The following is a 14288-nucleotide window of genomic DNA, read 5'->3' as shown; positions in this document are numbered from 1 at the left end:
CTGAGAACACCAGGTACACACACACACACACACACACACACACACACCACACATACATGCATCATGCATCATTCAGGCAAAACACTCAACTACACAAAAAATAAAAATAAATCTTAAAACATAAATATTGTTTGTTTTCAGACCTAGGACAAGGGACAGAGGTGTGTATTTTACATATCAAAGCAGACCTGGCCTCCAGGTTCTCCCAGCATCCCTCACTCCCCACTGTCCCTAAGCCTGAACTTTCCAGTCCAGGGGCTGGGCTGCACTTTGCCCAGAGGGGCTTGCTCTCTCCTCCTCCTCCTCCTCCTCCTCCTCCTCCTCCTCCTCCTCCTCCTCCTCTTCCTCCTCCTCCTCCTCTTCTTCTTCTTCTTCTTCTCCTCTCCCCCCCCCCCACATGTGCTTTCTCTCTTTCTCTTCCTCCTCTCCTCTCTCTTGCTTCCCATGGCCATTTCCCTGGTCTTCTTCCCTGGGGTCAGGGAACTTGCCAGAAGCAGCTTCCCAATAAACCAGCATATATAGTATATATTTATATACTATATTATATAGTATTTATATTATATATAGTATATATAGCAAATATACACATTTAAATCTGGCTTTAATTGGCTCATTTCACCTGCAGAGAAATTACTTACCAAATAAATTAAGCATCATTAGCTACAAGAGGAATATAAGACACAATAAGTGCAGAATATGGTACTGTCCTAATTTGCTTTAATAAACACCATGACCAAAACGAACGTGTGAAGGAAAGTGTGTATTTCACCTCACAGCTTACAGTCCATCATGAAAAGAAGACAGGATAGGAACTCAAGGCAGGAACTGAAGCCAAGAGCTGAAGGAATGCTGCTTACTGGCTAGTTCTCCAGGCTCAATTCAGCTACTTTTCTCAGAATCACCTGCCCAAGGGTGGTACCAACCCACAGTGGCCTGGGCTCTCTTTCTACATAGATAGTCAATCAAGAACATGCCCCCACAGACTTGTTTACCAACCAATTTGATGGTTGTGCACTCCTCAATTGAGGTTCATCTTCCCAGACGACCCCAGCTTATGTTTCCAGTTCACAAAAATCAATTTGTGTGGCATATACCTGTGATCCCATCACATAGAAGACAAGAGTCAGAAAGATCATGAATTCTAAGCCAGCCTGCGCTAGAAAGCATAAAAGCATCTCTCCCTTTCCCTCTCCCTCTCCCTCACACTCACACACACACTACAGAGAGACACAGAGAGAGACACAGTACTCTGCATCTTGTTAGAACAGATACAAAAACAAAAGATGGACTTTCACAGACAACAAAAGAGAAAAGAAAAATAATTGTGTGGCATTAAATAATAACTTTGGTGTAATAAAGGAGTCAAGAAGGTGGAGAAAGACTCCACAAAAGAGAAGTAGTTGCAAATCATGTATTATATTTGATAAGGGATAAATATACAACATCTATGAAGGATTCCTAAAACCCAAGAATAACAACAACCAAGCTAATTCGAACATGGCTAGAGCATCTGTGGCAGGGCATGTTCAGCACCCAGCAGCAGAAGCAGGAGAATGGCCAGCCTCAGCTACACAGGCTATCCAGGGCCACATTGTCAGACTATCTCAAAACAAAAACAAAAAGAGAAAACAAACCGGGTGAAATAGTGTTTCTCCAAAGAAGATGAATGGCGAACAGACACATGAAATGACACTCAAAATCACTCATTTGAGAAATGCAAATCAAAACTACAAAGAACAGTAACTGGAAGAGAAAGAAATACCACAGATGCCAGTTTACACCCTTTGGTAGTACACTTACTAAAACCAGGAGTTGGGGCTAGGACTGTGACACATTGCTTCTGTGAGTTTGAGGCCAGTCAAGACTACATAGTAAGACTGTTTCAAAACAATAACCTAAAAAGATGGAATCCTCTATCTAGTGGATCTTTGAGCTAAGCTTGGAAAGCTGACACATGACAAAAGATTTTCTTCCGTATTTCATAAAGAGTGCATGAAATTAGACCGAGCCCCTCCCATGTTTCCCAAAGATAAATGTTCAGAGACACTCCACACAGGAGAAAATGGAATGAGTAAACAAGTATCTGGTGGGATGCCCAACATCACTAGCATGGTTTGTTTTTTTTTTTGTTTTTTTTTTTTTTTAGTGCAAATTGGAACAAATTACATTAGCAAAAGTTTAAGCAATTACAGAGCTGGCACCAGTGTGGTAGAACTGCAAAGATCCTCTGGGAACCATTTTTGGCAATGCACTGATGCCACTCAAAGAGATGTCAGAAGCTTTTTAGCACAGTACTCCTAGTTTGGGTTGTGGCTTGTTTTGTGGTACCGAAGACAGAACCCAGGGCCTTGCCCATGCTAGCTAAGAGCCTTGTGCAGAACCACAGCCCTAGACCCACTGCTCCCTGTTAATGGTTGTGTATTGCCAGTCACTCCCATGGCCATTATAGCTGTATAGGTTCTGACCTCAAGTCTCCGGCCAAGATTGCATGCCTGAGTTCAGGCTTGTGTGTATAAGATACCCTCTAGCTAAGGGTTCCTCAACCCTCAGCCCCACATCTCACACAGCCCTTCTTCCCACGCATGCTGCTCTGTCTCCTCCTAGTTCAGGTAAATACAACAAACCAGAAACCTGGCAATCAACCTAATTGCTTCCTTGCGCCTCACTGCCCCCTGCTCCATGAATTTCTCTGCAGTCAGACCCTGCCATTATCCCATGTACAATGCCTTGTCCATCTGCTCTGCCTTTCTAGTCCCATAGTCACAGATCTGGGTGTCACAGGCCTCTTGCTTGCTTGAATGGCTGCAATAGCCCTGACCCTGCCTCCTCCATGCTCTCTATACTTTGTTGGAGCCATGCTTCAGGGAGCGGTGGGGTCTAACTTTCTCAAGCATGGATCTCATCCTGAGCTCTGGAGGATTTTCATGGCTCAGCATTGTGTACCTGGCTGAGATCCCACCTGCAAATGAGAGCTAAGTCTTAGTCATCTCACCATCCCTAGTTCAGAAAATTGAGCTTGAAACAGAGTGGGCATTCAATGGGTAGTGGTTGAAGGAATGGATGTTTTGCTTTGTTTATTTGTTGGCTTCAAGATATGTTTAATTTTTAATTATGTGTATGTATATATAGGCACTTGCGTGCATGTGCCTGTAAAGGCATTGGAGTGTTCCCTCGGAGTTGGGGTGGTTGTCAGCCACCCAATACAGCAGTACATACTGAACTGGAGAGATGACTCAGCGGTTAAAAGTCTGATTACTATTACAACAGGACCCACGTTAGATTTCCAGAACCTGCATGGTGGCTCACAACTGTCTGTAACTTCCAGTCCCTGGGGATCCAATACACCCTTCTGGCCTCTGAGAATACTAGGTACTCAAGTAGTACGCAGGCATACATGACAGCAAAACACCAATACACATAAAATAAATAAACAAAAATTTTAAAAGAGAGTAATATATTTTCTTAACCACAGAGCCATAACTCCAGGCCTAGATTTATTCTAAGGCAATAATCCAACTGAAGGAAAAGGTTATTAAAAGCTTTCCAGGACTGGAGAAATGACTCGGTGGTTAAGAGTGACTGTTCTTCCATAGGACCAGGTTCAATTCCCAGCACTCACATGGCAGCTTACAGCTGTCTCTAATGTCCTCACACAGACATACATGCAGACAAAACACCAATACACATAAAAAAATAAATAAATATTGCCGGGTGGTAGTGGCACATGCCTTTGGTCCCAGCACCAGGGAGGCAGAAGCAAGTGTATCTCTATGAGTTCTAAACCAGCCAGGTTTACAGAGAGTTCCAGGACATTCAGGGCTAAACAGTGAAACCCTGTCTTGAAAAAAACAAGAAGGAGAAGGAGGAGGAAGAAGAGAAGGAAGAAGAAGAAGAAGAAGAAGAAGAAGAAGAAGAAGAAGAAGAAGAAGAAGAAGAAGAAGAAGAAGAAGAAGACAACAATGACAACGACGACTCCGTCCATCATAGCAATATTCGTAATAAAGAAAAAAGGAAGTAAAGAAAAGGAAACTAAATGTTCAACAACAGAGAACTTTTGTTAATTATGGAGTAATCACTTAGCGGAATATGATGCAGCTGTTAAAATGATAATTATGGAAATTATGTACTGACTCAGAGCGTATTTTTAATATAATAAAAGCAGAATACAAAATGCTAGGACTAAAATTAAGTAAAAGTATGCATGTGCACAAACTGATCAGAGAAAGCACAGGAGAGGGAACAAATGAAGACAGATGTTGTGTTCACGGTGTTTGGGGAGGCACTGTTTGCAATTTACTTACCACGTTCCAAATTCCCTTTATTATTGTTATAATCTCATTTGTGCATAAATACAAATTGAGAGAGAAGAGAAAATATTGAAAAGGATGTTTTGAGTCCCTCAAGTCCTTTGACAAGCTGTGGTATAAAAACAAATAAAGCAACAGCCGGGAGACAAGGGTTCAGGCTGGTCGTCTCCCCAGCACTCCTACTGAGCTGGGTGATCCTCATCTAAAGTTCAGCCCTGGCCAGCCACTTCGCCCATTTCTCCTGTACTCTCTAAGTGGATAGCCCACAGTTGTCCCTCACTCCCAAGAAGATCACCTTGCCTCCTCTCTCTCTCTCTCTCTCTCTCTCTCTCTCTCTCTCTGACTCTGTCTCTCTCTGTCTCTATTTCTCTCTGACTCTGTCTCTGTCTCTGTCTCTCTCGCGAGCTCTCTCTCTCTCTCTCTCTCTCTCTCTCTCTCATACAACCCACACTGGCCTTGAACTTGTTAAGTAGACTCAGATAACTTTGATCTCTTTATCCTCCTCCTTTTGCCTCCCAAGGGCTGAGATTATGGGTGTGGTCCACCACATTTGACCTTTCTCCTTGAATCCCGCTAGTGGCTGCACTCTCTTCAGAGATTCCCTAGACTAAAAAAATCATACAAACCAGCCAGGCGGTGGTGGTGCACGCCTGTAATCCCAGCACTTGGGAGGCAGAGGCAGGCGGATTTCTGAGTTCAAGGCCAGCCTGATCTACGGAGTGAGTTCCAGGACAGCCAGGGCTATACAGAGAAACCCTGTCTTGAAAAAAACAAATCCAAAAAACAAACAAACAAAAAAAATCCTACAAACTTTCATTGTCTTGTCCCCTCCGATCGCTTCCAAGCCCTCTCCTCAGTCAGCTGTGCCTGGTTGTTTTGTTTCTTGCCATAAGGTCTCACCATATAGCCCGGGCTGGTCTCAAACTGGCAATCCTCCTGCCTGCCTCAGTCTGCGGAGTGCTGAGATCACAAGTGTGTGGCATCATGCCCAACTTAATTGCTCCTTTCCAATAATTAGTTCTAACATAATTTACTAGAGATGCTGTCTTAGTTTTAAACAAAGAAGACTCCTTCTTCCTCCTACTTAATACTATCTAGGGAGAAGAATTAAGCAATTCTTTTTCTTTTGCTCTTTTGCAGATTATTAATGGGTAAAGAGAATGCAGAGACAGAGATTTGTAAAAACGGAACCTCTTGAGTCAGGAGCTGAGGCCCATGGTGAGAGGAGAGCGTAGTCGAACGGCAAGATGAGAAGACTGCTGACGAAATGTTCATTCAGCACCTATTTACCAAGTGCTGGATGAAGTGCCAAGTTCTCTGTTAGTGGTGTAGGGTCAGATGTCCTGAATGAGTTAGGACAGCTCTGTCCTGGGGATGTTTAGCTTGGTAAGACAGCAGACAAGTGAACCATTCTTTCCTGCCTGTTGAACTAAGTGCTGGAGCTAAGCTTTGGAGCAAGGAGAGCGAGGTATCAACCACTGAATGAAAAAAAAAAAAGAAAAGAAAGAGGAAAGGAACATGACTGCTCCTAGGTATGGTGGAGGAGAAAGTTTATTCAAGATCTGTGAGTGGGCAAAGCCAGAGGCAGAAACATCTGAGGGAGCCCAGAGTAGACGTGACCAGACTGAACTGGGTTATGTAGGGAGCTGGGGGAGGGGAAGAAGAGGGGAGAGCAGGGAACCCAAGTGCAGCAGTCAAGAGGTCCAAAGGTCCAAAGAGAGTGTGTAACCAAATGTCTGGATTATGCAAGGAAGCGCTGCCCAGGCGCCTGAGCTGCAGAGCTTAGGGTAGTGGGTAGGGTGTGCCAGCCACGAGGGCCCTAAAACAGGTAGGGGCGGAGGGATGCTTGCCTCCCCTTTGAAATGTTAAACAGGCACTTTAGCCCCAGTTTGAAACTAACTAGAAGGAGGACTCAAAGGGCCTGGCAGCTCCCAGAACCCCAGAGAGCCAAGCTGTAAGCATCCCTAAAGCTGAAGGGTGGGGCGAGGGGCTCCCATGAAGAGGAGCAGGCTGTTCGGGGCAGTTCCAAGCTGGGGAATCTTGGGGTCCACAGACAGCCTTTGAAAGAGTCAGCCTCTGCTGACAGTGGTGGTGCACGCCTTTAATCCCAGCGCTTGGGAGGCAGAGGGAGGTGGAACTCTATGAGTTGGAAGCCAGCCTGGTCTACAGAGTGAGTTCTAGGACAGTCAACCCTACACGGAAAAACCCTGAAAGAAGCCTCAAAAGAGTGGATTTTTCAGATTGAAATGGGACATTCTGGGGTGTTCATACACACACAGTGCCCAGGATAATGCAGCCTGGTGAAAGGGGGCGCGGGATTTAAGAGCCAGAGGACGGGAAGGGGTGCTGTCCTCTAGCCACGACTGGGCCAGTGTGCTCTTGAATTCAGCAGCTGTGATTCTCCACACAAGACCTTTGAAAGATCCAGTCATTAACATTCCAGCAAGGAATGGGGGAGGGGCTCGGGAGGCCTTATCCCTCATTGGAGAGCGCTAGGGAAGAATCATTTTTCTTCAGGGATATAGTCAGTGTGGTCCAGGAAACAAACCCACACCCACGCACATTCAAGTAAAATTTAAGTTCAAACAAACAAACTTAGTTGTTTGGGTTTCCTTTTGCTTTCAAGAAGGAGGTTTCACTTTGTAGCCCTGAGTTGCTACACTTAGTTACTTCAGTGAGTTCTTTTAAAAAAGAAAAGAGTGTGGTGGAGCACGGTCTTTAATTCTAGCACCCTGGAGGCAGATGCAAACAGATTCTGTGCATTCTAGTGAGTTCCAGGCCAGCTGGGGCTATAGAGTGAGACCCTGTCTAAAAAAACAAAACAACAACAACAAAATATAAGTATGAAGAAGGCATATTGTGAAGAAGGGTCCCAGAGGGAACAGGAAAGAAGTAGCATAGAGGGAATGGACGTACATGAATACAACCAGAATACACACACACACACACACACACACACACACACACACTTGTCAGAGAATCCATACAGTATTATTTCTTTTTAAATAAAATAAAGGGGCTAGAGAGATGTCTCAGCTGTTACGAGCACTTGTTCTTGTAGAGGACCTGAGTTCAACTCCCAACATCCGCCTGGCAGCTCACAACTGTGCACAACAACGCCAGTTCCAGGGGACCCAAGGTCCTCTTCTGTCCTCTGGGAGCAGCAGATATGCAAATGGTGCACAGACTACATGACAATAAACAGTCATGCATACACACACATACACACACACAAATAAGATAAATAAGACTAGAAAATAAATTAATTGCATTAAAAGCTAATCACAAAGAAGTAAAGAACAGTGGTTAACAACACATGGGAAGGAGAGGGTAGTTAGCGATGGCTGAAACTATTTGGTTGAATGCTTCAAAATAAATAGAGGATACTGAATGCTTCCAACACAAAGAATTTATAAAGCTCTGAGGTGAAGATGTGGCAACTGCTCTGAGCTGATTATTATACATTATATACATGCATAAACATGCAACACTGTACCCCATAAATCTGTACACTTGCTATATATCAATTAAAATAAAACTATAGGCTGGCCATAGTGGTACATGCCTATCATCCCAGTGTTTGCTTTCAGACCCTGGGACAAGAGACTGAGGTGAATATTTTACATATCAAAGCAGACCTGCCTCCAGGCTCTCTCCCGCAACCCTCAGTCCTGTCTGGCAAACCCTGTCCCAAGCCTGAAAGTTCCAACCCCGGAGCTGAGCTGCCTTTCCCCCAGAGGCTCTTCCCTATATAATCCAGACATTTTGCTCTCTCTCCTCTCTCTTTCTCTCACTCGCTCCCTACCCTTCCCTCCCCCCTTCTCTCTCTCTCTGTCTCTCCCCCCTCCCCTCTCTTCCCCTCCCCCTCTTTTCCCTCCCCTCTTCCCACTCCCCTGTCTCCTCCCCCTCCCCTCTCTTTGCCCCCCCCCCCTCTCTTCCTTCCCATTGCTACCCTGTGGCCTTAGTCCTAGGGGCCAGCTAACTTCCCGCTTGAATTGGCTCATTTCACCCGTGGAGAAGTAATGTATCACCCAGCACTTGGGAAGATGAGGCAGAAGGATCTCAAGTGGAGGTTAGCTTAGCCTTTCTAGAAGAGCCTGTCTCAAAAGGTAAAAATAAAGATATGGGCAGCTTGCTTGTACTCTTGGGCACTTGGTGGTGGGCTGAGGTAGGAGGATTACTTGAGTCCAAAAGTTAAAAGTTAGTCTTAGAGAGACTCTGTCTCCAAACCAACAACAAAACAAAAAAAAAAACACCAATTCTAGCTGGGCAGTGATGGCGCACACCTTTAATCCCAGCACTTGAAGGCAGAGGCAGGCGGATTTTTGAGTTCGAGGCCAGCCTGGTCTACAGAGGAAGTACCAGGACAGCCAGGGCTACACAGAGAAACCCTGTCTCAAGAAAAAAAAAAAAAACAACCACCAAATCTATAGACTGTGTGGGTGTGGGGGTGCATACCTGTACACCTAACTCTCAGCAGAAAAATTAAGGATCTGAGACTAGCCTGGGTTACATAATGAGGCTGTCTCAAGATATATGTATATTTCATGTACATATATAAGTGAAAAAGTGACTCCTTCCCTAGCAGCCACTAATGCCAATAAATCATATATAATTATACAAGTGCACACACATGAGAGAGAAAGAGGAAAGGAGAAGCTGAAAAATCCCCCTTCATAATAATTTGAAGGGATTGGATCCGCAGACTTCCTCGACCTGCGGGAGGCCACAGAAAACTGAGAGAGCAGAAAATGGTGAATGAAGGACAGCCAACGCTACCATTCTAACACAGCAGCTTCAAAGGAGGAAAGTGGAGCAGCTAGGTCTATATGCTGGCTAGGTAAAACTGGATGCTCTCTAACGGTCCCTCTCTTCCCCTTGCAGTACAATAAATGCCAAATTCGTTCTACAGGAATGGATGGGCAGCATGCCAGGTTCAAGCAGAGAGCCTACCCTCTCGCTCTGGATGGCCCAGTGTTTCAGCAATCTGCACAAAAGCTAAGAAGAGAAACGTGCCTTTTGGGGCTGGCTGATCGGCTTGGTAACTCTGGAAGATTAGAGAAACTATGTAAAAGAAAAGTATCGAGTTTTAAAGTGTATCTTTTTATCACTCAACTATCTGTAGAATTCTCCTGGCAGGAAGGTATCTGGTGGGGTTAGTCTCACCGCTCAGCACAAAGAGAAAGAACTGAGGAAAAACCACAAGAACTTTTGGGAAATTCTCTCAGCTTGTTTCCCAGCCTGAGACATCTGACCTCCCACCAGCAGATGGCAGGAGAGTCCCCGCCCACTGGGAAAGGCTGTGGCTGGGCGGAGCAACCCAGGCTCCAGCGCGCGCAGCCTCCGACCCTAATTTCTTCGTTTGCCGGAAGAAGGCGAGTCTCTTTCCGTTCCCAGCGCAGCCATGGTAAGGAAGGGGTAAGGCGAGCTCTTGGGTTCCATCGGTTTCCATCCTCCCTAACCGATGTTGCCCGGGGTATCAGAGCTCCCGCGGTCGACTACAGGGTGGAGTGAAGGCAGCTCTGCTGCAAGCTGACAAAGATGGGCTTGGCGGCAAGGGCGATTACTGGCCTGGGCAAGGGTGGGAAGTCTGCCGCACAGGGCAAGGCCTTGGGCTCGGATCTCCTTGCCCAGGGAGAAGTGCTTTTCCACTTGGGGAGGCGCTTCGAAGAGCCGGGAGTGCAGACTGAAGCCTTAGGCAGGTGGGCTCAGGGTCTGCTTGAAGAATTAGCTCTCGCTAGTTTATTTGTCTTTTTTGGCACGGACTATGTATATTGTGTAGCGAATAAATGTACAAAGCATTAAAAAGAGCTTCCGCTTTCGAATGTGAAACTTGGTATCAACCCTTCACTGTACAAAGGAGCAGTCAGTACACGTGGTAGTGCCGGAGTTAGATTTTATTTCTGTACCAGAAACCAGATGGCTGTGTACTAATACTACACTTTTTGATTGACAGTTAAGATAAGGTTCTGGGCAATTTTCTGGTGCTGTCTGCCTGTACGTCTAGGGTTGAGTAGCTGGGTAATTCACAAGCCTGCCATCGGGCAGGCACACTTTAACTAGTACCTGGCGTAACTGTAAGAAATTGGAATCGCTAAGGTGCCAACACTAGCGATTAATGCTTATCTGCCTCTTGTACATTTTACTGGGACCCCGTGCTTTCAATATTGCCCACCTTTTGTTAATCGGGAAAGTTTGACTAAAGTCAGTTCATTGAAGAATTTACACAATAGGCTTTGCTGGAAAGACTTGGGAAAATGTTGCTTTGAAAACTTCTTTCAGGCTCGTGGTCCCAAGAAACATCTGAAGCGAGTAGCTGCCCCCAAACACTGGATGCTGGACAAGCTGACGGGCGTGTTTGTGAGTACTGTGGTGGAAAGGGTAGACCTGCCTTTAACAAACTTATTCGTGGAGCTGAGTGTAGAGAATCTTATTTGTTTCATCTACTCCATGGGTTCCATAGCACACTGATTAGATAACATAAACCCAGGTCTCCGTGTAGCCTCATCCTTTGGAATAGAAAATGTTGAGGAATCTTCTAGGGTCGTGCCCCCCCCCCCCCGCAGCCCGTAAAATAACCTAAGTTCTGATGCAGCAATTTTCCTACGATGACAGTTTTAAACTTTTTACAGGCTCCTCGTCCGTCCACTGGTCCTCACAAGCTGAGGGAATGCCTGCCTCTGATCATTTTCCTAAGGAACAGACTTAAGTATGCCCTGACTGGAGATGAAGTAAAAAAGATTTGCATGCAGCGATTCATTAAGATTGATGGGAAAGTCAGGACCGATATAACCTACCCTGCTGGCTTTATGGGTGAGTGCTCTGGAGACAAGCCCTGGACTCCAACGTGGCGGGTGATTAGGAAGGTGCAGGCTTTCCACAGACAGCTTCCTCTTTAATCCCCACCCTGCCAAAGTGATGTGGAGAGGTTTGGTTATTTGGGCCTTTATTCCTCTTTTAAATTTGAATGTCTTGCAAATCTCTCCCACAGAGATCTACTGGATCAGAATCTCTGTTGGGCCGTTAATATTAAATGCTTTAGGGGATTAAATATTGTGGAGAATAGCGTCTGAAATCCAAATTCCCATTTAAAGTGTGGAGTCTTGATAAAATGGGCTCCCTTCAGCTCAACATGGTGTAGTGAAGGTTACTGTGGTAACCTTATTCTTTGATATCAGATGTCATCAGCATTGACAAGACTGGAGAGAACTTCCGTCTGATCTATGACACCAAGGGTCGCTTTGCTGTTCATCGAATTACGCCTGAGGAGGCCAAGGTTAGTGTGGCAAGCAGGCTAGGTGGTTTTCTCTAAAATTGGTTTCTAAGTTAGATGTGGAGGTGCGATAATAGGTCAACAGATTAATTAGAATTGCAATACCTAGAGATGAGTTCAGTGAGGACCTGTTGCATGGCTTAACTTTGGTACTGGGTCTTCAGCCCCATTTCTCACTTGGCCAAGCACGTGCTTAATCTGACCTCCACCCCAGCCCCCCCCCCCAAGTCTGCTGCTGGATAGCTTGGGGCGGAGCATAAAGGAGTAGGAGTCTCAATCTAGTTGGCTTGTTGCCCTGCTCCCATTTGTGGGTCTTTATTTACTTTGGGTCGGTTAGAGGTAATTGATACAAGAAACATAATCTTTGGGGCATTGGTTTAGTTTACTGTCTTTGCTTAGTTCAGTTTTAGGTGACTTGGGTTAACAGCTATAAATGAAGATTAATTCAATTGATGGTGTGGCTTCTGGCTTTCTTACGTGCTGCCCTGTTGTCAGGCTGAAGGGCATATCCAGTGACCACCAGACATTTGATTTGATAAGACAAACTGTTAATGCAATTACTATTTGGAGCTGAATGCACAAAATGATTTTTGAAGCCAGGGCTTTGGCCCAAAAACAACTGTAATAAGGTGTATATGAGTTAGATTAAATGCATGTAACCTTTTTATACTTCTAGTACAAGTTGTGCAAAGTGAGAAAGATCTTTGTGGGCACAAAAGGAATCCCACATCTGGTGACCCATGATGCTCGTACTATTCGATATCCTGATCCCCTCATCAAGGTGAACGACACCATTCAGATTGATTTGGAGACCGGCAAAATAACTGACTTCATCAAGTTCGACACTGGTAAGCCCTTGGGTGGCCTATAAGACCAGGTGTACATTTTGTTGGTTTTTTGTTTGTTTGTTTCGAGACAGGGTTTCTCTGTGTAGCCCTGACTGTCCTGGAACTCACTCTGTGGACCAGGCTGGCCTCAAACTCAGAAATCCGCCTGCTTCTGCCTCCCAAGTGTTGGGATTAAAGGTGTGTGCCACCACCGCCTGGTAGGTTCCCCACCCCCCACCCCCGCCAAATGTAAATGTAGTTGTGCATTATGGGTCGCTTGGCTTGGGTGCAGCTTCTTTTGAGGAACTGTATCACATTCACTGAATGCTTAGAATAGTCTTGGTGGCTGAAGAGAGGTATGAAAGCCACCTATTAGTGTAAAGCTATTACCAGCTGATCAAGATAGAGGCGTGATTGGAGGTTGAAGGCCTATCTGAACCAGTCAGGTGGGACTCTGAAAGTGCCTGCCTCGTGCTCAGTCCTGGGTTCAATCCTCGGTGCAACAGAGCATAGGCACCCATTCTTGGGTTGATGGAATTGTGCCTTGGGACTGGAGGTTATCCAGGCAAGCGATAAGTAGGACTTGAGAATTCATTCCCCTTATAATTTAGTTTATATTAGGTGAAGTTGGGGGCTGGAGCAGATCTTAAGGGTCTATACAAAGACTGATGGAAGTGCCAGGTTGACTTAGCTTTGGTTTGGGGACTTTGTGCAAGTTCAGGAAGTTACATTGGTGATTGTTGTAGTGTGCTGTGCTAGAAGCAGATTGTTTCTTCCTGCCTAGGGAACCTGTGTATGGTGACTGGAGGTGCCAACTTGGGAAGAATTGGTGTGATCACCAACAGAGAGAGACATCCTGGCTCTTTTGATGTGGTTCATGTGAAAGATGCCAATGGCAACAGCTTTGCCACTCGGCTCTCCAACATTTTTGTTATTGGCAAGGTAAGTCTGGGTCTCCCTCTTCTTTTCAGCAGTCTGGAAACACAGAGGGAGAGTGAACAGTGCTGGGCATCTTTGGTATTAATAGAACCAAGGAGTCCGTATCAGTTTGGTTCGTGAGCGGTGCTAGTAATGGACTGATTGATTCCATTTGTGGTTTGTGGGTATTTATCTTAGAAATAAATGGTTGGGTGTTTAATTGTGCCTACTTCATATAGTAAACTCCTAGTGGTGTTAAGTATGAACCGTATTGTCTACACATGTGGGCATTGACTGAATAGCCGCAGCGACCACAGCTGGTGATATACTGTAGTGTGAGTCTCAGGACCAGCCAGCCAGTGGCTAACATGACTGGTTCCAGTAAATAAGGTGACCGTTTGTGCCCTGTGCCATTCTGCTAATGGAATTTTTTATTCTTTTTCTAGGGCAACAAACCATGGATCTCTCTTCCCCGAGGAAAAGGAATCCGCCTCACCATTGCTGAAGAGAGAGACAAGAGGCTAGCAGCCAAACAGAGCAGTGGGTGAAATGGTCTCTAGGAGACAAGCTGGAGAAGTATTTGTACAAGCCTTTCTAGGCAACATGCTTGATTAAACGGCATGATGAAACTACTTGTGGTTTGGTGGTGCTTTTATAATAAAACATAATTTGGTGTTTTTATGGCATAAATACTCTGGGGTTCATTTAAATCTTCTGGGGTCTAGCAAGTTCTGGATGTTTTTTAATGAATTTGACTGGGTGTGTCAAGACTTCTAGCCCTGGCCGTGCAACTTTGAAATATTGGTGCTCTGACCCACAGCCTGGGCCTAAGAAATCTATCACTGAGCCTACTCTTTAAGTCTATAGTCCTGGCCGGTGTAGAACTTGGGAGTGATCCTTTGCATTTAGAATGCTATTATTATAAGTTGGCCTACCATACCTATCTTTGCCTTTTAGCAAGAG

At 45.3% G+C, this 14288-nt stretch overlaps 1 protein-coding gene across 1 annotated transcript; it reads left to right on the top strand.

Annotated features, from left to right (window-relative positions):
• The first annotated feature begins 9598 nt into the window (after nt 1-9598).
• On the top strand, nt 9599-13957 carry Rps4x (ribosomal protein S4 X-linked). The gene is made up of 7 exons (XM_052171075.1): nt 9599-9714; nt 10590-10667; nt 10940-11120; nt 11486-11583; nt 12257-12428; nt 13192-13349; nt 13772-13957. Exons 1-7 carry the CDS (start codon nt 9712-9714, stop codon nt 13871-13873), a joined length of 792 nt encoding a protein of 263 aa, XP_052027035.1. The 5' UTR covers nt 9599-9711; the 3' UTR covers nt 13874-13957.
• Nucleotides 13958-14288: the final 331 nt, after the last annotated feature.

This window comes from Apodemus sylvaticus, chromosome X (genome assembly GCF_947179515.1).
Source record: "Apodemus sylvaticus chromosome X, mApoSyl1.1, whole genome shotgun sequence".
Classification (NCBI taxonomy): domain Eukaryota; kingdom Metazoa; phylum Chordata; class Mammalia; order Rodentia; family Muridae; genus Apodemus; species Apodemus sylvaticus.
The sequence above is the reverse complement of the archived record's forward strand: the minus strand, read 5'-3'. Positions and strand labels throughout refer to the sequence as shown.

Excerpts from the sequence above, each read along its gene's own strand:
- Rps4x (XM_052171075.1), top strand. Across the intron at positions 11,584-12,256 it reads TTACGCCTGAGGAGGCCAAG|TACAAGTTGTGCAAAGTGAG; the intron begins GTTAGTGTGGCA and ends TTATACTTCTAG. Across the intron at positions 13,350-13,771 it reads ACATTTTTGTTATTGGCAAG|GGCAACAAACCATGGATCTC; the intron begins GTAAGTCTGGGT and ends TTCTTTTTCTAG.